General features: G+C 35.0%; 1 protein-coding gene across 3 annotated transcripts; it reads right to left on the minus strand.

Moving 5' to 3' along the window:
- Nucleotides 1–3,108: 3,108 nt before the first annotated feature.
- Nucleotides 3,109–12,090, minus strand: opn4xa (opsin 4xa). Of its 3 annotated transcripts, none has more exons than XM_041970197.1 (10): nt 12,010–12,090; nt 11,793–11,934; nt 7,416–7,549; nt 7,000–7,203; nt 6,723–6,894; nt 5,087–5,248; nt 4,719–4,826; nt 4,459–4,633; nt 3,401–3,543; nt 3,109–3,223 (listed from the first exon to the last, which is right to left on the minus strand). In XM_041970197.1, the coding sequence occupies exons 1-9, from the start codon at nt 12,053–12,055 to the stop codon at nt 3,406–3,408; spliced, it is 1,281 nt and encodes a 426-aa protein (XP_041826131.1). In that variant the 5' UTR covers nt 12,056–12,090; the 3' UTR covers nt 3,109–3,223; nt 3,401–3,405. The 3 variants fall into 3 exon arrangements, with proteins under 3 accessions (XP_041826131.1, XP_041826130.1, XP_041826129.1); XM_041970196.1 differs by having other exon boundaries at nt 3,406–3,546; XM_041970195.1 differs by having other exon boundaries at nt 3,401–3,546.
- Between the last annotated feature and the right edge of the window lie 7,585 nt (nt 12,091–19,675).

Genomic DNA, 19,675 nt, shown 5'->3' on the forward strand with positions numbered 1-19,675 from the left:
CATCACAGTGGGCCTTGAGGAGTAAACTTGGGGATCCCTGCTGTAATGTGATGCAGGTTTCAGTGCAAATCAAATTTTCAGTGGGATTGTGTTGACACGTCCTCTAGTGGTCAGAAATGGGCATTGCAACTTTACAGTCTGTACAGATTTTTTTTTTTTTTGACATCCTTTTATGAATTTAAGGTAGGAAGTTGTTTGGTTTTTATCCATTATCTTTTCTTTATTAGAGTTTCTTTTCAGCCTTTATTATTTGACCTGAAGTTATATTAAACCGAAGTCTAAACAAAACATTCACATTGGAATTACTGAACAGATTTATACTATTTATCTCTTACTTCTCAGGTTTTTGTAGTTGTTTTTGCTTTTTTTTTAATCATGAAAGTAAAGCAGCTGATTATATGTTTGGTGAAAGAAGGGGCTGATACTGATTTTAGGTTTATGAGCCATTTTTATGTTGTGTTAAGTAGACACCATTATTTGCATTACACATTAAAAGCCATGACCTGTTTTGTGGATAACTGTAAACTGTTTGCACACGGATCTGCTCCATAGGTCAACTAGGTTCTCTTTGTACATCTGTGCCAAGTCAATATATGGCTGTAAACTGACCAGAGGCCCAGCAGCTAAATACCCCTGTTCACTGCCACTGAAGCACTCAAGTGAGCAAGTCATTCATGTACATGACATACCTTTAGACCATTTATAACTGGATCAGTAAGCTGCAATTCTGCAAGAGAAATCTTAAAAGAAATACTTTAATATGGAGAAAAACTGCCAGCTACACAGAGCACAGGAGATTATGAGGGTTTAAAAAAATACTAGAATTTGCCTCTATTTGCTACTGTGACCTTTCCAAATGAACCTCTGAGAAGCATGCTGATAATGCAGCTGCTGTAATGAGTTAATAAAACAACATCCATAGACTCCATAAACCGTTTATATTTATTGTTGCATTTCATAACACTACTGGCAAATTAACAACAATATATTATAGTAGAAATTCTTCTGATTTTATAACTACAAAAGTGATAAAGTCACATTTCTCTCAAGTAGAAAAAGAGATTTATAACCTGAAAAAATTAAATGGAGCAATAGTAGAAGAGCAGCATATTGTTTGTTAAAAGTAAACAATTTTCTTTTCTTCTGATACCAGCAATGTGTTTCAAAAAGTTGAAAAAGACATAACAAAGGACTGGAAAAGTTTTACAGAGCTTAGAAAAACATATGGTATAATTTCACAGCTAATTAGGATCATTACCAGCAGGTCAGTTGAGTATAAATAGAGGTTATCTCAGAAGTAAAGATGGAGAAGAGTTCACTATGTAAAGCTGTGTGTGGGCAAATTATTCAGCAAAATAATAATATTTTAACTATTAATGCATTTTCTGCATTATGTTTTATCTTTAAAGAATTAAAGATTTCCCTATGGTAAGAATCAATTTTGAAATAGCATGACCATATGCTATTGTTTATATGCCAGAAGACGTACAATCATCACAATGGCTCAATTTTCAACATTTTCTTGGCCCTAACTTAAATTGACTGTTAAAATCTCAGTTTTTGATTTCTTTTTTTTATTATTATTATTATTTCTTTTCTTTATTTTTTGCCTTTTAACATTTAATACATGTTTTAATGTTTTCTTAAAACTATGCACCATTACTATTATTACAAAACGGTGCAATTAATTAGGATACCCTTAAATTCTGTTATTTGCATTGTAATAATAATAATAATGGATTATATTTATATAGCACTTTCAAAACACCCAAAGTCCTTAAACATTTTATAGAAGTTTTAATTTATGTATTTATATTTTATATATATATATATATATATATATATACATATATATATACATATAGATAGATAGATAGATAGATAGATAGATAGATAGATAGATAGATAGATAGATAGATAGATAGATAGATAGATAGATAGATAGATAGATAGATAGATAGATAGATAAAGGAAATGCAAATGTAGAACGATAAAAAAGTTTGAAAACTTTGAACCATATGAAAACTTTATTCTCACAGCAAACACACACACATGAATACGGATAATATGTGCATATCCAGGAAAATATGCAGAATGTCAGTGGCAGCTCTTTTCCTGAGAATGCTGAAAATTGGAATCAGTAGCTGTGATATCAGTGCATATCGTAACAGGGTGGAGTCTCTTTAAAATAGTTTGGTTTTTAAAAACCCTCTCAAACCCTTCCACAAGCATTATTCTATAAATATAAATTTAAAACATTCTTCCCATATTGGCTGCAGTCAAAGAATGTCTTTAGTTGTACAAAAATACTGGAATGAAAAGTCTGAGTTGGATCAAATGTTGTCTATTTTGATTGTTAGCATTCTGTAAAGAAAAAAAAGAAATGCTGTAGTAACTGGCGCCATGTTGTGGTGCATAATGTCAGCCGGTTACAAGACTTGACAAACACTATTACAGTCACTTAAAACCCTCAGAAACATGGTATATGTGCATTATAAAAATGAACATTTGTGTGAAATACAGTAGTAACCGTGTTTAATGTTGCTCATTCACTGGCGCAGGCCTAATAACTACAATTATTTATAAAATAAACAAAATAAGTTAGCTCCTCACAAAATATATAACTCTACAAACAGATGGGATCTTTGTCTGTTTACAGCAAAGTTAATATAACTTTCAAGTTTTCAGTTTTGTTTTTGGGTGGGGGAGGGGGACGGTTACACCTGCGCTGTTTCCTCTTCTATGTTTCTGTAACTACAGTACCAGACAAAAGTTGGGATAAATCCAATTATTCTGGGCAGAGATGTCAACACTCTTTATTTATGTTGTACTCAGACAGAGATATTCAACATTAAGTTTCCTGGTGTCACGAAGGGAAATCTTTGCCAACTTGAGTAGTTGAGAAAACCAGTCCAGGGGCTGTGATCAGAGCATCAGTTCTCTCCCTGTATGCTTTGTGTACCTTGTTTATCCTTACAATCGCTGTGTTACAGTCGGCCTTCCTTTGAGCAGGGTCAGACCACGGCATTGGAATAGACACATACAATATTGTCCGAATAGTCTGGCATGATATGGACCTGTGACTCTTTCTCATCTTTCTCTTTCGATACTTGCTGTGCCTCTGTTTCTTCATATTCAAACTCTTCCTCGACATCCTGTTTCTTTTTATTCCAGCTTTCGAGATTCTCCTCCCCCAGGCTGAGGGCATTACTCCATTCACAAACTGAAATGATATATTGTTGTTAAATCTGTTCAATGAACCTTACTCTGGCAGTTTAAAACAATATGTGATTTCAATAAAAATACATTAAAGATTAACTAGATTTCTTTTAAAGGACTGGAGCATTTTATACCTTTAAGATGTTTGACTTCCCAGTGAATAATAATGATAAGCACCTACCTTACCTATTCCTGGCTTTGACTTCTTTCTTCCATAGCCTGTTCTGTTAATGATTGGTACTCTTTTTCCCTTAGAGCTCTGGAATGACTGGACTTCAGAGAATGACTCTGATCTATAGGATCAAGCTCCACATCACTCCAAACCTGCTGCAAGGAAGAAGCACATGAATATGCATAAATCAAGGTAAGCATTTACCTAAAAGACCGCATCATTTTTAGCCATCTGTTTGCCTTGTAATTATGGCTACATCATTGTAAGATTTCAAGTGTTAAATGATTAGTTGATACGTCACAGGGTTAATGTCATGTGAGGTTAAAATGTAGGTGTTTCAGTGGTACAGCCGAAATATTTATGTTTTTGGAGCCATGGAATAAAGATTAAAAGTCAGAACCCAGCATCAAACATCTAAGTTAAAAACTAACAACCAAACCAGAAATCTGGGTGTTGTCATGGATTCAGACCTGAATATCAGCAGTCACATAAAGAGGTTTGTGAAGTCAGTCTGTTGTCACTTAAAGAACATATCGAAGATTAAAGACCTGATGTCTCAGCAGGATTTAGAAAAACTTGTCCATGCATTTATCTTTAGTAGACTGGACTACTGTAACACTGTCCTCACAGGTCTCCCTAAAAAGTCCAAAATAGCTGCAGTTAGTTCAGAACGCTGATGATCGAGTCCTCACTAAGACTAAGAAAGGGAATCATATGACTCCAGTCCTCAGATCTTCCTGTTTGTCAAAGAAATGTTTTCTACTTTCTGTTCCCAGAGTCAGAACTGGACATAAAGAGGTAGTGTTCAGCTTTTATGCTCCTCATATGTGGAACAAACTCCCAGAAAACTGCAGGTCTGCTGAAACTCTCAGCAGTTTTACAAGGTTTTTTTAAGTTTTTGAAGTTTGTTTTTAATGTTATTTTAATGCTTCATCTGCATCCTGTTGTAATGCTTTTAATGTTTGTGTAAAACACTTTGGTAGCACTTTGGTATCTGATTTCTGTTACCACAGTTAAGATCATGTTTGTTTCCACTTGTCAAAGCAAATTGCAGAGTCCATACTCACTGTGTCTGATGTTGACATGGAGGAAACTCTGTGAAACTGCGTTTTGGAGACTGATGACTGTCTGCTCAGCATTGAGTCCCTGATAGAGCTTTTGCTGTGTGACACTGATATGCAGTCCCTTCTGGAGGTATTGGACAGGAATTGAAGACAGGGGACTTTTTCTGCTAGGGTATCCCTGTTGATATATCATGATCTTTCAGCAAAATATTTATTGTACTTTTCAAACTTGAGTTATTAATTAATTTAATGGCTGCACACACCTGTATTTGGAGTGAACGATGGCGTAGATAAAAGGGTTGTAGATTGCTGATGCCTTTGCTATAACAGCAGGGACAGCTTTAGAATAGGGATTGAGAATGCTTCCATATCTGAAAGCATAGTGATGACTGGTTTAAAGAGTAGAAATGCTCACTGACAGTGCTATGTATATGATGCAGCATTGCACTTCATCATGTTAGTGGTAATAATATTCCATAAAAGGTGAAATATGGTTTATGATTAATGACTGAAGTAAATTGCATAATGCTGTCCAGAGTCTGCTCTTCTATTTTCACAGACTTAATGATGTCAGACTATTAAAAAGATTAGTTGATCATAAAAAGAGTAGTTTAACATGCTGTATATTTACCCAGCCCAGGCGATGAGTGTGACACATGCATAGGGTGACCAGGAAAGCACAAACACTATGATGACCACAAAGGCAATCTTAGCCAGCTTCCATTCAGTCTTGATGGACTGCTGTTGGATCAAGGTTGACTGTCTCATCTGGGACCCCAGCTTTTCCACATCCCTGTTTAGATAGAAAGAAGAATAGGGCAGTAGCTGTCATGGCAGTAGCTTAAAGGATAAAAAGTGGTCATTTTCAAATTTGGGCTTAAACATGTCAATTTCTTCCAAAGAAGATATTCAGTAATAATTTCTCTGACCACAGTACTTTTCCACTGTGTGATTATCCATCCTACATGATTCCAGGCCCAGAGAAGTCAACACTACATCTGCACAAGTTTAGCATAAAGCTTCTTTTTACACATTGAATTTTTAATTTGACATTTGTAATTGTAACTGTTTGAACACAGATGTCTAGCTTTGGCTTTTACCATTTAGCACAAAAATTTCCTTCATATTCCATGAAATGTTTAAATATATTATGCATTACAGAGGTACAAATATGCAAATCCCTTCCAATATTGCTTTTAGAAACCTTTTTTTAGATATTTCAATCATGTTCTCACCCATTTGTAAAGAAATTGTTGATACTTTTCCCATCTATGTCCTTTAAAGATATATAAAAAAATTGACATGATCCTACTTTTTTTAAAATGTGTTTAAAATGAAGAATTGATGTATAGAATAAACAGGAAATATATTTGATCCATTATGTCTGCAGTGAAATAAAATCAAAACTTGTGAACAAACAGCATGCAAATGTGAATATGACATGATGAAGCAGCTGGTGTTTAAGTCAGCTTGTCTTTGATGGAAATAATTTGGTTAGCAAAGTTGGCATCTCAGGCCAGTGATTTCCAAATTAAATTGCATCATATTCTAAGCCTGATGGTGGAAAATGAGCACTTATTTTTATGCTGACAGCTGCCTGCAGGATTACGTTGCAGCCATGTTATAGGTGCTGGTTTTTGCTGTTCTTACCCTGTGTTGGACATATTTAGATTATTTTTGCCCCCTAATAATAAAAAAATATATATGTTGGAAATATAGCATAGATTTTTTTAACACCACAAGTTTCCTTTCAGTCACTTTGCAAAGCTGAAAGTCGATGTATTGTATGAGGTTTACTTTAAAGTTATAAGAAAATGATATTATTCGGCTAAATCGGGTAGACCCTATTTTAAAAAATGCATCAAGTCATCTTTCCATTTTCAGTCTGGAGGACAGAAAGGTGAAAAAAGCTGCAATCATCAGTTGATGGGTGGATTTGTGAACATTTATCTGCTACAAAAGTAGAATGTGGATGGCTAGAGGGATGTGAAAATTAAAACAATCAGTTGAAAAGAACGAAGTGGAAGGGGAGGAGAGAAATCTTTCCATCAATCATTTCACAGCTAACAGTTTGCACTTGCATTCAAAACATTGCATTGCTTCAGTTTAACACATCCGTATTTTTGTGTATTGGAGATGTAATAATGTTAAAGTATGTGGCAACTACAGTCTACGTTTGATGATACAATGTTAAAATTGTGGTATGATCAAGTTTACCCTCTGTAAATAACAACATACTGCATATTTGCTTAAGCCTGTGTATTTACCTGCTTGTATGACGAATGGCCAGGAACATGCACAAATAGCAGTATGATATAATGCCCAGGGGGATGAAGAACACAAAGCAGCACAACATCAGGGTATAACTCTTATTGGCTGGCGTGGATGTCACGTAGTCCCACGTACATGAGGTCATCAGGCCCTCTGGTATATATGAGCCTATGGAAAAAAAAAGTCCAACATGAGGAAAGTATTTTGACAGGATTTTGAGGTGAAAAAAAAGAAATGTTAAGAAACAATCAGATTGGAGATTAAACCACTTACTCCAACCCAGAAGTGGTGCAAGACTCCAAGCAAATGAATACAGCCAGACCAGGGCAATGCTAAGGCAAGTGCGTCTTGCAGAGGTCCACGCTATGGACTGAAGAGGCTTGGTGATGACTATGTAGCGGTCCAGGGAGATGGCCAGAAGGTTTATCATTGAAGTGATCCCAAATAAAGCTCCACAGAAGGCGTACATTTTACAGCCTGTGGGCGGGGTAAATAAGAAATACAGATTTTAAACCGATTTTAAATTAGCCTAAGTTTGCAGATATCTCAGACACAACATGTTGTCATGTAATTACACTGGTATGAGAAAAGTCTACCCCATAAACACCAAAGAAACGACATAAATATTAGAAGGATATATCTTTTCTTAGAATGCATAAAATATATGTGACTGCAGAAAAATAAATTACCTGTTTCCCCAAAAATCCACCCCTTATAAAGGGAGTTAATGAAGAAGATGGGCGACTGTGTGATTGCCATAAGGAAGTCACTGATTGCCAGATTCATGATAAAAAAATTAGGAGGTGTGCGAAGCTTCTTGTTGCTAAAACACAGTAGGAATGAAAAATGTCAAGTCAGATGAGTTTATATTCCATAAAAACATTACTGACACTATCATAAACAAATTACTGTTACAGTGAAGTTGTAGTACAGAGTAAAACCCACATTCTGTAAAATCCCTATATGAGTAAAATATGTAAGCCTTATAGTACTGTTTAGGCATTTGACAGACAGGGATTCACAAAACTAGTAATGCAATATCCATCGATTAACTCTCAAAGTATAGTCCTTTTACAGCCATTACTAATGCCTGTAGATCAAGATCATATCATAAGAAATTGCAACTCTTCAGAAGACCCACAAAATAAATACAGTAGCACTGTCATGTACTGGTAACTTGGAGTGCTAGCAAATTCAGTGTGAGCTGACTTACTAAATTAGTGTTGTCTTGTTTTGGCATGTTAAACATTTAAGTCTACAAATGAAAAAGTAAATATCGATGGTGTTACGGCCACTGCTTATTGCAGTCTGCTCCATTTTCAGTTCTAGGGAATAATGATCACTTAGAGCTGGATTTTTATGAGTGTGTTAAAAGTTAACATGTGTGATAGTTGTAAAATTGTACTGTAAAATTTTATTTGTGCTGAATTACAGTTTCCCCCCCAGCTTGATTCTTAATAGCAATTCCTTGTATCTGTCCTCAAATTTCCCTTAAGTCAGTTTTGTCCATGCGGTGTACTTCTGTTTCCTAGAAAATAATCTGATCACAACATGCAGTCAAAACAGATACTCATAAAATTGATTTGTTAAATGAAACAAGGGTATTCTGCATGGTCAGTTACTTCACAAGAAAACAATTTTTTTGTCAGCAAAAGTTAGAAGTTTGGATTCAAGCACATTTTAAACAAATGGGTGGATATGTACAGTATATTATTAAATACTTTTACAAGATGACACTATTATTTACATGTTGGGATTCCATGACAACTTTTTAATCAGTGACATCTACATAATAAAGGAATGAAACTATTGGTCTATGTGGGGACCACAGCTGATGTTAAGCTTTAACAGACACAGATGGTAATTTTGTGATTCACAGAAATGGTGTTTACCCTGTTAGCATGTGAAGTTTCACATTTCCTGACCTTTTAAAACTGATACATGAAACTTTTGGTGCACTGAAATAAGATCCCAGATGTTACGGTGGTTGAATAAATTGACAAAACCTAAGTAGAGTTTTAACTTTTCTAAGCCCAGTCTCCAGAAGAGTAGTAACTTAACAGTGGTTAATGTCTTTATCTGTAAGGCATGCGTATTATTTATGTCAGTGAGCATTTTGTGTTCAAATTTATTACATAATGCTCATCTGCTGTGACATAAAAGGTATAGGGATTATAGAGACACAGGTGAAGGATGACTATTTGCAGTAGGTCTAACAGTGGTGCAATGTGTTTCCTTGCTGTGCACATCTTCACTTTAGATTTGTGTTTGTGTTGTGCTATAACTGAAAATTTACTTAAATAGCTAGATCAGCCCTGTTATCATTGGCACCTTCTGGGGATTGTTCTCCTTTGTCAGTTGAAGACTGTGCAGGCAGATAAGTTAGAGTGTTTTTGTGTTTTCTAAACAAAGTGTGTTCTGAGTAGCGATTAAGTGATGTGTTACTTGTGATAGTTGTGCTTCACAGGATACCTGACCTAATGCATCAAACTTGTCAGGCTCAGGATTTGGTTTCTTTCTATTTTATAAAATCTAGGAGTAGCCATTGTTTATTAGTATATTATATTATATTATATTATATTATATTATATTATATTATATTATATTATATTATATTATATTATATTATATTATATTATTATAATGTTTTCTGGAAAACATTATACACTTATATGTAAATCTTTAAAATTCTGTGTTTAGTTTAAAAAGTTGAATTAACATAAAAAAAGAAATGTTTAGACAAGGGCATGTTGACTGCTGTGTTGCAGCACATGTTCCTTTGATAAAACTAGGTAAGCCTCTGGAACTGAAATCTAGGCAGATACTGTCTTATTTGTGGTAGATGTCATTTCAGCTTGTTAAGTGTGAAAGCTCCTTTTTTGTGTTTTTTATGATGCACCAAGTTATATTTATAGGTGACAGGTCTGCACTACCGCTCTGCCTGTTTAGCATCCGGTGTTTTAATACTTGCAGACTATTTTTTGGCATTGTCTTGCTGAAAAAGGAAGGCTTTCCTCAAAAAGCTGTTGGGTGAGTGGCAGCACCTGCTGCTCACCACCTGTATACTACTGTTCATCCTTCATGACGACCTCATACATTTACAAGATCCTCATTTAATTTGCATTCATGCCACATCGTCAATAAAATAGGCTTTTCAGCAATTTTTTCTCTTTTATTCTGATATCATGGCTTTCAGGATTTCCAAAAAATACATTTTGATTTGTCAGACCACAGGACAGTTTTTACACTTTGTTAAATAACCAGTAGTCCAGAGAAGATGGCAGTGGTCATGGAGCGCTCTCTCTCTCTCTCTCTCTCTCTCTCTCTCTCTCTCTCTATCTATCTATCTATCTCTTTCTCTCTCTGTGTGAGCTAACATTTATGGATGTAAAGACAAACTGTGCCTACTAACAGTGGTTTTTAAAAAATTCCCTGAGTCCATGTAGTGATTTCTACCACAAAATCCGGTCTGTTTTCATTCAATGTTGAGGGCCCAAAGATCAAGAGTATTCAGTGTCGGCTGTAGTTTGTATGTTGTGTTCAGACTTTCTGCACTCTTTCTCTAAATCTTTTAATATTATGTCCTCAAATGTTTTTTACAGTGTTACACTGTGAAATAATCTACAATTCCTAAACATATAGTGATAAGCGTCATTGGGATTTTACTGATCTACATTGGTATTGCTTATTCTTTATTTAATGCAAAACATAAGGACATAATGTGGAAATATGTAAATAAAATTCTGTTTTGAAACATTCTAACAAGGGTGAGTTTATTTTACTTTTGGTTCTACTTTCATTTGCTACTGAGGCTTTTTTGTTTGTTTTTCGGACAGAAATCCAGTGAACAGTAACACAGAAGCTCTGTACATATAGGTTCAATGCACAATAAAATTGATCCAAACAACACAGAACCAAACAGACTGTGGAGAAATCAATCAGTAGCATTATTTAAAAGCATAGTTCCCCTACAGCTGAAAATATGAATGAAAACTTTCACAAAAAGCCTTTAACTGTTACAATTTTTACAGTAAAACACAGACTTTTTGAAGATTGTTATACTTTTTAAAACAAGCAGATTAAAGCCTTTCCCGCTGTATGTAGTAGAATTCTTTGTGGTCTAAAAGTTACCATTCCAGTGTACAGAGGACAGGGAAATCACTAGACAACACAGGCATTGCCAGACCTCTGTGTCTCGATATAATCTCAGGAGTTAATACAGAAGTTAACCATCCAGCAGTGAGGGATAAAGTTATGTAAGAGTAACAAGGACAGAAGACAGTTTTCTTAGACAAGTATGTAAATTCCAATAATTACGTTTCATGGAAATACAAGCTCCAGTTTGCTTTGAATTCTCCATTTACAGTAAACATGGATGGTCTCTAAAGCCCCTCTCACCTCTTTAAAATGGTTTAGTTCACACCTGCCCCTCTCTGATAAATAAATAAAAATAAATATTAGAGAAGATGTGTGTGCTGTTTTCCTTATTCAGAAAGCTGCTATGAATTTTTGACTTAGAAAACAACTGAGTTTTGCCATTAACCTAATTTAAAAATATGACTTCCCACATGGAAGGTACCAGGAGTGTCATGTCCATCAGCACTGATGTAAATAAACTTTTTCTATTTAAAAAAAGTCATAATAGTTAAATGTGTGTATTTTTTAGACAATCAGTAGACATAAACTGCCTCTAAGCAGCCTATAACCTGTGCGCATTGTGTTAAAATCCACATGACGAGTTAATATGAAAACTCTCCCTTAGGAAAAGTGTGTTCCTATCCCTGTTTATCTCTGAGCGGATTGTAAAAGCCATGGTATGACTCTCTCTGTGAAAAGAAAACAATGAAAATACTGTTTACTTGAATAAATTGGTATAATTTTATTTCAAACTAGTTTGTCAGATGTTAATCAAACCCAGAATAGTACAAAGTAAGAAATACAAAAATGATCTGGTTCACAAAAAGCACAGTTTTTACAGCAGCTGACAGTTAGTTTAATCATACCGCTCTTAAGAGTGACCCTTAAACCTATTCTTTGATAGTATTCTCATAAGAAAAGTTGCTTACCAGGAAAAGGCATACATGACCAAGGCGTTTCCTGTAACCCCAACTGCTCCGATCACCAAAACGAAGAATGCAACGATGTAGTGAACATGGTCCGGGACGTCCACATGCCGATAGAATCCGGGTTCCACATCCATATCTGTGACTACAACCACATAGATGACTGAATTAGTGGGGGGGGTTTGTGTTGAGCAGGAACTTTCACACAAGCTCTGCCCACCTGACCCTCTAAACACTCCTAGATTTGTGGATGTTCTACTAGTCATGATCAACTAACAAAGTCTGCACTAAGAAATGTGGGCTGGGGATGTTTCTGCAGTGTTGCATCTTTACTGCGCTAACTGTAGGTATCCTTCCTTCTTATAAACAGTTCATTTTGCTGAATCACTTCGCTGTCAGTCATGTGAGGGAATTCTTTTTGCTGATACACATGGGAAATCTGTTAGTTCAGTATGTGGATTCTAGGCATTTCTAGTGTTTTACCTCGGGGAGTCTGGGGAAACCCCCACAGTTTTTCTCATTTGATGTGCTGGAAGATAATTGGAACTTTGTTTAGCTCTCATTACATAAATAAGTCAACCCACAAGGCTCAACTTGGCATGTAATGCAGAGAATTCATAACTTCCCCATCTTAACATTTTGTTAAAAAGACTATTTACAGAAAGATTGTTGCTTAATTTTAAATGAAGAAACAGATTAATTTGATATCTTTTTTTTTTTCATAAAAGGCATATTGTAACAGGATGGTTGTCTTCTACGAAAGCCCCAGTTCTCTTTGTGACTTTTACCTTATTCTAAAACAGTAGCTTGTTATTTCTACTGATTACTAAGCTATTTATGACTCCAATGATTAAAAACATAATAATAATATGTTGCAATGAATGTCAATTTAAAAAGTGCTCCTAAAATTTATGTCTTTGCTTCCTGCTGACTGTCGTTTTCTGATATTTCCTTTATGTTATCTTTTCAGTGTTTTTGGGAGAATGTTTCTAATTGACATGTCATCAGCCTCTTAAAATAATGGCCTTTGTCATTTTATTTTTTTTTAAAAAACACAAAAAAACCTGATGTCTTAATATGATATATTATATAATATGAATGATATAATATGAAATATTTGGTTAAATTTTTTGTGTTTTTAAAAAAGCTTTAAAAATATTTTTTAGGTCATTGTTTAAGAGGGTGATGAAAAATCAACAAAAACTTATATTTTAGCATATTTTTATTTATCTAACCTCTACTTTATACTGTTGAGGTATATGCATATTTGTAAAATCAAGATAGGATCTGTTTAAGTACTGAAGTATGATCTAAAATTTGCTGATTTTATTACTTATTTAGCCTACATTTTTTAGGTTAACATAGAAAATATTATAAGCAATAAACATTGATATATGTTAGCAGTGATTCTGTTAACATGTTACCAAGTTCCAGGTAGCATGTTTAGCATGTGAAGTTTCGAAGTACAGCTTTATAGAGATGCTTGCAGGCTGAATTATTCTTTATCTAACAGGTTATCAACCAGTTAGACAAGATGTAAAAAAACAACTCTGGTACACAATAAAAAAATTATAAATTCTTCTCTTTTTCATTCAAGTTTTGAAGCCACTTACCCATCTGCATTTAGAATTCATTAGTTTTCCTTGGCAGACATAGTATGCATTTTTTAGACTCGTAACCTCATCTAAGCTTTTCAGTTGTTCTTTTACAAAGTGATGAGGATTTATTATGGGCTTACATTTTCCTCAATAGCTTAATAATTAAAAGAGATCTCACTCCAGTTCACTTTTTGGACTAATGTCCCCCTTCAAATAAAGGTTTTCCAGCTCACCTGATGCACTGACATGACAGACACAAGTTCTTCTATAGGTTTTTTGTTGTTGTTGTTTGGGGGGATGGGGGGTTAAATATAAGTGTTTTAGCTTATATAATCAGAGAGATTATGAGAGTCAGAGCATTTTAATATCAATTATTAACGCTTGCAGACTGTAAAATCGGGTGGCTAAGTATTAATCACAATAAGGGTGAAGAGCAGTGAAGCTGCCATCGCCGTTCTGGTTAGAGAGGAGATCCTCACTCAATATTATTGAGCTGATGTGCTTCAAGAATTTTATGAGGTCATTCAAAGAACAGCCAGCAACAGATCTGACTACTTCTTTTAATAGTAGTTATGATAAGGAAGCATTTAAAACTAGATGTAACAGTTGTTTTAAATTAACTAAACACACCTATTAATTCTTGTGTTGTAAATTAAGGAATGCTTGATAATGAAAATGACTGGATGGGCTGTTCCAATGCTCAGCTGCAGCAGTGATTACAAGAGAATGTCTATGTTTTGTTAATGTGATGGAATTAAGAAGGGATGTGCAGTTTTAACTATATTTATTCCATGTAAATGCATCCTGAAAATTATAGACGGGGAGTTAGGTGCATTGTGCCGTCGGCTACATTCATTTCAGAAAAGCTGGAAAAACATGTCATGTGCCACATCCATCATTTATTGGTGTGAAAGCAAGAGCATGTTCTGAATATTGTTGCCGTTGGCACGCAGAGCCAATCAAACTTGAGTGATGGGATTTAATTTTCCAGGCAGCTACATGTCCTAATAAAAAATAAATAAATAGAAAAAAGACTGTATTATATTACAGCTCATGTTTAGCAGAATTTGATAATAAATTTAATTTCTTAGTATCAAATTCATTCAAGTCTTGTAAACTGATTTTGCTTAAATTGTATTAATACTGTGAAATAATAAGATATGAAGCCAAGACTGCATCACAGCAGTGTGGGCAGTGCACATGTACTCGCAGAGTGTTAGATCCTCACAGTGACTTCTTGCTGTGCTCAGTGAAGGCTTGTGTATCAGTGCAGCTCTTAATCACCTCCTACTTCTTCAAAAATCAAATCTGGTTAATACACTGAAATGCATTCTGTTGCCTTTTATGTACATTTCTCAAGTCAGTCAGGTACACTGGACGTGGTCATTCCCAGGAAAGGAAATGTTCATGGAAAGCAAATATACTGATGAGAGCAAAACATGCCCTGTCTTCACCAATTGCATTTATTTATTGGTGTTAAGAAGATTTAAAAATGCATTCAGACATTATAAAAGCATACTGAGGATCATGGATCACAATTTTTTTTTTTTTTAAATCAAACTCAATTAAATGAAAAATACTTTCCTTATGCCAGGAATGATCATGAATATAAAAAGAAGAAATAACATGATATTTTATAACAATGCAATTGTTATCTATAATAATGTCAATTTATTACTACATTTATTATTCAAATGTATACATTTAGTATATTACAATAATATACATTTTTTGAGTATAAAGTATAAAACGCGTTCATTAGATTAAAAAAGCTTTGTAATAAATTCATCTTATCTACTAAAATTGATAATCATTACATGCAAGTTTGAAAATAAGATGTGGTATTGATGATAGAAATGGTAGAAACACTGAGGGATCAAGCACCCACACCCCCAACATTACCTCCAGTATGTATACTAATGGTCCACTGATATTTATTTGTAGTGATGTGTATTCGTAAAATCATGGTAAGGATTTCTTTAAGTACTGAAAATATGATCTAAAATTTACTGATTTACTTTTTTAATAGACTCTCCCTTTACTCAGTGTTTTCTTAAAAAGTTTATTACAATTGATTCTGGTTGCAATTACACTAAAACACACTATGATTTGCACACTCACTTACAATAGCAGTAAATATAGTTTTACTTTACCTTATCCAGAAAGTGAATCCCAGTTTTCCTTGTCTTGATAAACTCCTTGTTGCTGATTTTCTGAAGAGGATCAGAGACACTGAAGCTGTAACAGCATGAACAAGAAGACAAAAAGATCCAACAGGTTAAACGGGTAGCTTGATGACTGCTTCTTTGCTCAATAAGGTTTAAAACCAGCTTCACAAAGTTTAGCTTTTGTAAGCTGATGCTGCTCTCAGTGCTTGACAGAGGACGTGAATACACAGACTGAAAGCAAGCAGCAGCAGAATAACCCATCCCCCTGATGGCTGCCTGTCACGCACATCTCTCCTACGGCACAGTGCATCGATCAAGCCAGTGCGCGGTGTGTGTGAATTAGTGTAGTCATTTGTAAAATATTAGTGTGGAGAAGCAGGTAACAATGGTTAAAATTTAACTAATACATTTTTTTCTGTATTGGAAATGTTTTGTAACACCCATCACACAAATCACCACTACAGCTAAAAAGTCCAATCACACTGTGTGATCTCCATACTAGTTTTTATTGTACACATTGATTTCTTTTCATCTCATTCCCATTGCCAGTGGTACAACTTCATTCGGGCACCAGTTGCGATGTGTATATGGGAGAGGTGCGAAAGGGACACAGCCCGGTTAGCACAGCCTCCCACTGGGTGCTTTGAGAATTGCAGGGAGAAGTCTTGTGGTTTAGAAAGGCTCCAAGCCTTTTACAAAGTATCATACTTGTTCACTGCTCATCCTTGTGTGAGGAGATTTCTGAGAAAAGCACTCAGATAAAAGCCTCCCAATGTTTATCATCTCATGCACAACTGAACAAGCTGCTTTCTTACCTCCTCTTTCCTTTTTCTACACTGAATCTTTCCAGGGAAGATTCAGTGTCGATATCCACAAGAGAAGGATAGGCCTTACACTTCTGGGTCACTGCACTTCCAGGAGTAACAGACATGAGTATAAATTAATTCCAACTAGTAAGCTTCAAAAAAGTAAATCCTAACATCACAGGAAATAGGATGTTATTTGATTTTTTTTTCTTTTGCATTCCTGTTGGTTGTTGTTGTTGAGTCAAAGAATACAGTTATGATGACCAGCTGATTCACTGGGAGGGTGTTTAGCAAATGGGTACAAGGCTTAACTGTTTTCAGCATGTGGATCAGACAAAGAAAGCTTTCATTCATTTTTGTATATCTTGTAAAAACATGAAATGTGTCTGAAAAGAATCATATACAGGAAGTCATTTGAATTTGATAAACCCTCTGTATAAAGGAATTCCAGGAAAGCAGCTCAACTAAACAAACATGACCTTATTAAAGCTTGTTTCACTTTTCAGTTGTTCTTGGCACCCTCAAAGAGGTGTAAATTGGTCATTGTAAGGTAATTTAGTAAATTAAAAGGTTTTTTATGGATCCCAGAGATGTTGTTGTTGTAAGAACATGTGAGAAAGAATCACCATTTAAACAATGAAATAGCCAAAACTACATTACATGCTAATCAAAGCTAAGCTCAATTTCTACTTAATAAGTAAATAAGAAAGGTGTTTGTCTGCTTTATATTTTGCCTCAGGTGACCCCACTACAACAATCAACCATCTAGTTACTGTCAAAATGGTCTGTCACCTCTGTTTCTTCCTCCAAAGTGTGAAAAGGACAAGTGCATCCTTCAAGAAACGTACAGTGAAAAAGTTTGTTCTTGAGACTCAGTCAGCCTGAGGTTGTAATGGTTAGCAGTTGTCTGCAGAATAGAATTAAATGAGATTTTGAATTAAGGGAATATGATTGTATTTGAGCTCTACACACAGTCAGACACAGTGGTTTTAATGGTTTTGGTAAAGCTGGTTTATCCTTCTCTCATTCCCAAAGAAGTCCCTACTGCTACTAAAACAGTTATGTCTATAATGTCATATTTATTCTTAGTCTAACAGGTCTTAACACAGGGTTTCTTGAACCATGGTTTGTTTAAGATTCTCACAGGCCCTTTGAAGACTTTTTTACCCTTTTCCCCATTGCTCATGTATTTATAAGATATCCTCTGGCACAACAAGCTGATGCTGCCTACTTTCTTAAGGGACTAAATTACATTTTTTTTATTTTAGGGTTAAAAGTCAGGCCAAGCAGTGCCTAGGGAAGTGTAGATCTTCCAATCAATGGGTCAATACAATGTCAAATATTGTTGCTCTAGTTTAGTGGAGCAAACAAGGATGATGCTAAAAATGGGAACATTTCATTTCAAAATAAAGGGTTGTGACTGTAACAGAGTTACATTTAGGTCTGGAAGGTGTGGCCTAAGGTTATTACACCTAATGTGTGTATTAACACCATTTGTTGGGTGATGTTTTGCCCCAGAAATGAACATGATCTATATTGTTGTCATATTAGGAGACTTTTAATGCACTATAAGAGCAAAATAACTAAATTAAACCTGTTAAAAAAAAACAATCAACTTTAAATTCTTGAGGATATTTTATATATCTATAAAATGAAATAAAAATGGAATAACACTTATTAGCCTTGGGTAGTACATTATCTTCTCTTGATTTGCTTTGTGTGTGTGTGTTGACAGCCTGTTTGAGCCCCCCAGCTGTGACACTCCATTAGTGGGAGCAAACAGGGGGACAGGGAAAAACACAGCCAAAAATAATAACCAAAAATAAATAAATAAAAATCATCGTAGCACATCTTTTCTTTGTTCGGTCAATTTAGGCTTTGTGGGAAAAACAAACAGGCTCTTGGCTAAATTCTTTTATGGGCAGTATAAATATAAATCCTGCTGTTTACTATGTCATCATGCTGGCAGAAATGTCATATGTCAGTGTCATAGGTCATAGTTGACCTTGAACATAAAGATATGGTGGGAACAGACAAAAGAGACATGCATGCATCAGTTCAACATACCCATGGACTGTTCCTGGAAAATGTGATGTAGTTGTAGCCAGTGTGCACTGGTGCCTAAAGAGTTACACAGCTGTATGATTTGACAGCTCATTGATCATTGACTGCAGCTTTGACAATACTCATCCTCTCCTCTTTTTGCTTGACCTGTTATTGATTAACATGCACTCCAATGAGGTGGATAAAACACTTTCAAATTTTGCTGACTTTCTAACCACCAGTTACATACTGTACATTTTAATTATGAAGTTGTTTAATGGGTTATTCTTTACCACCTCAATTCAAAAATGTAAAATGTAAATAAAAACACACACACACATATATATATTTAATATATATATATCCTCAGTTTTATGTAGCCACATAGCGCATATATATATATATATATATATATATATATATGTGTGTGTGTGTGTGTGTGTGTGTGTGTGTGTGTGTGTGTGTGTGTGTGTATATAAATTAAATCTATGTTTTATTAATACAAAGGCAGAAACAAATCTTATTTAATCTTATTTAACTGCAAATATATAAGGCATTTTTAAACCAGGAAGCTTATTGTTGTTATTAATTATTTAGCCTATTTAAAAGGTCATTTCTGTCATCTGACTTATAGTTCCATTAATGTGTGCCATTATTTCAAATCAAATCAATTTTTTATAAAGCACCTTTTCTGCCAAAGGCAACAAAGTGCTCTACATGGTAAAAACAATTTATGCATATTAATAAATATCTGGCTTGACGCCGCTGTGAAGAAAAAATGTCTTGATTATTTACAATCACACCAGGAGCCAACCCACCCATGTCCACAGAGGCCATCACGACAACCACACAGATCAGGGTAGGCCAGAGTCCACGCCACAGCCGTAGGGCTGTAGTGCAGGACCTCCAGCCACCTGGACAAGGGCGATCACCATGGCAACAAACCCCAGACTAAGCAGGCAAAGCTCTCGGCACAAAGGATCTCCATGAGAAAAACACGGGAGTTCAAAAAGTTGAAACAAATATCAAATAGCCCTATAAGAACATTAAGAACAAATAAGAGCAGTAATTTAACCAAACACAAAGGAAAAAAATGACATCATAATGTGCAAAAAAAAAAAGTAATAAAATGGAAAAAAATAACATAAAAATGAACATGAATTAGATAAAGATCAAATAGAAATCTGTTAGAAGCTAAAAAGGTAGGACCTCTTTTTAAAAACATTAACAGTCTTTGCAGCCCTAAGGTTCTCTGGCAAGCTGTTCCACAG

This window comes from Melanotaenia boesemani, chromosome 19 (genome assembly GCF_017639745.1).
Source record: "Melanotaenia boesemani isolate fMelBoe1 chromosome 19, fMelBoe1.pri, whole genome shotgun sequence".
Lineage (NCBI taxonomy): Eukaryota > Metazoa > Chordata > Actinopteri > Atheriniformes > Melanotaeniidae > Melanotaenia > Melanotaenia boesemani.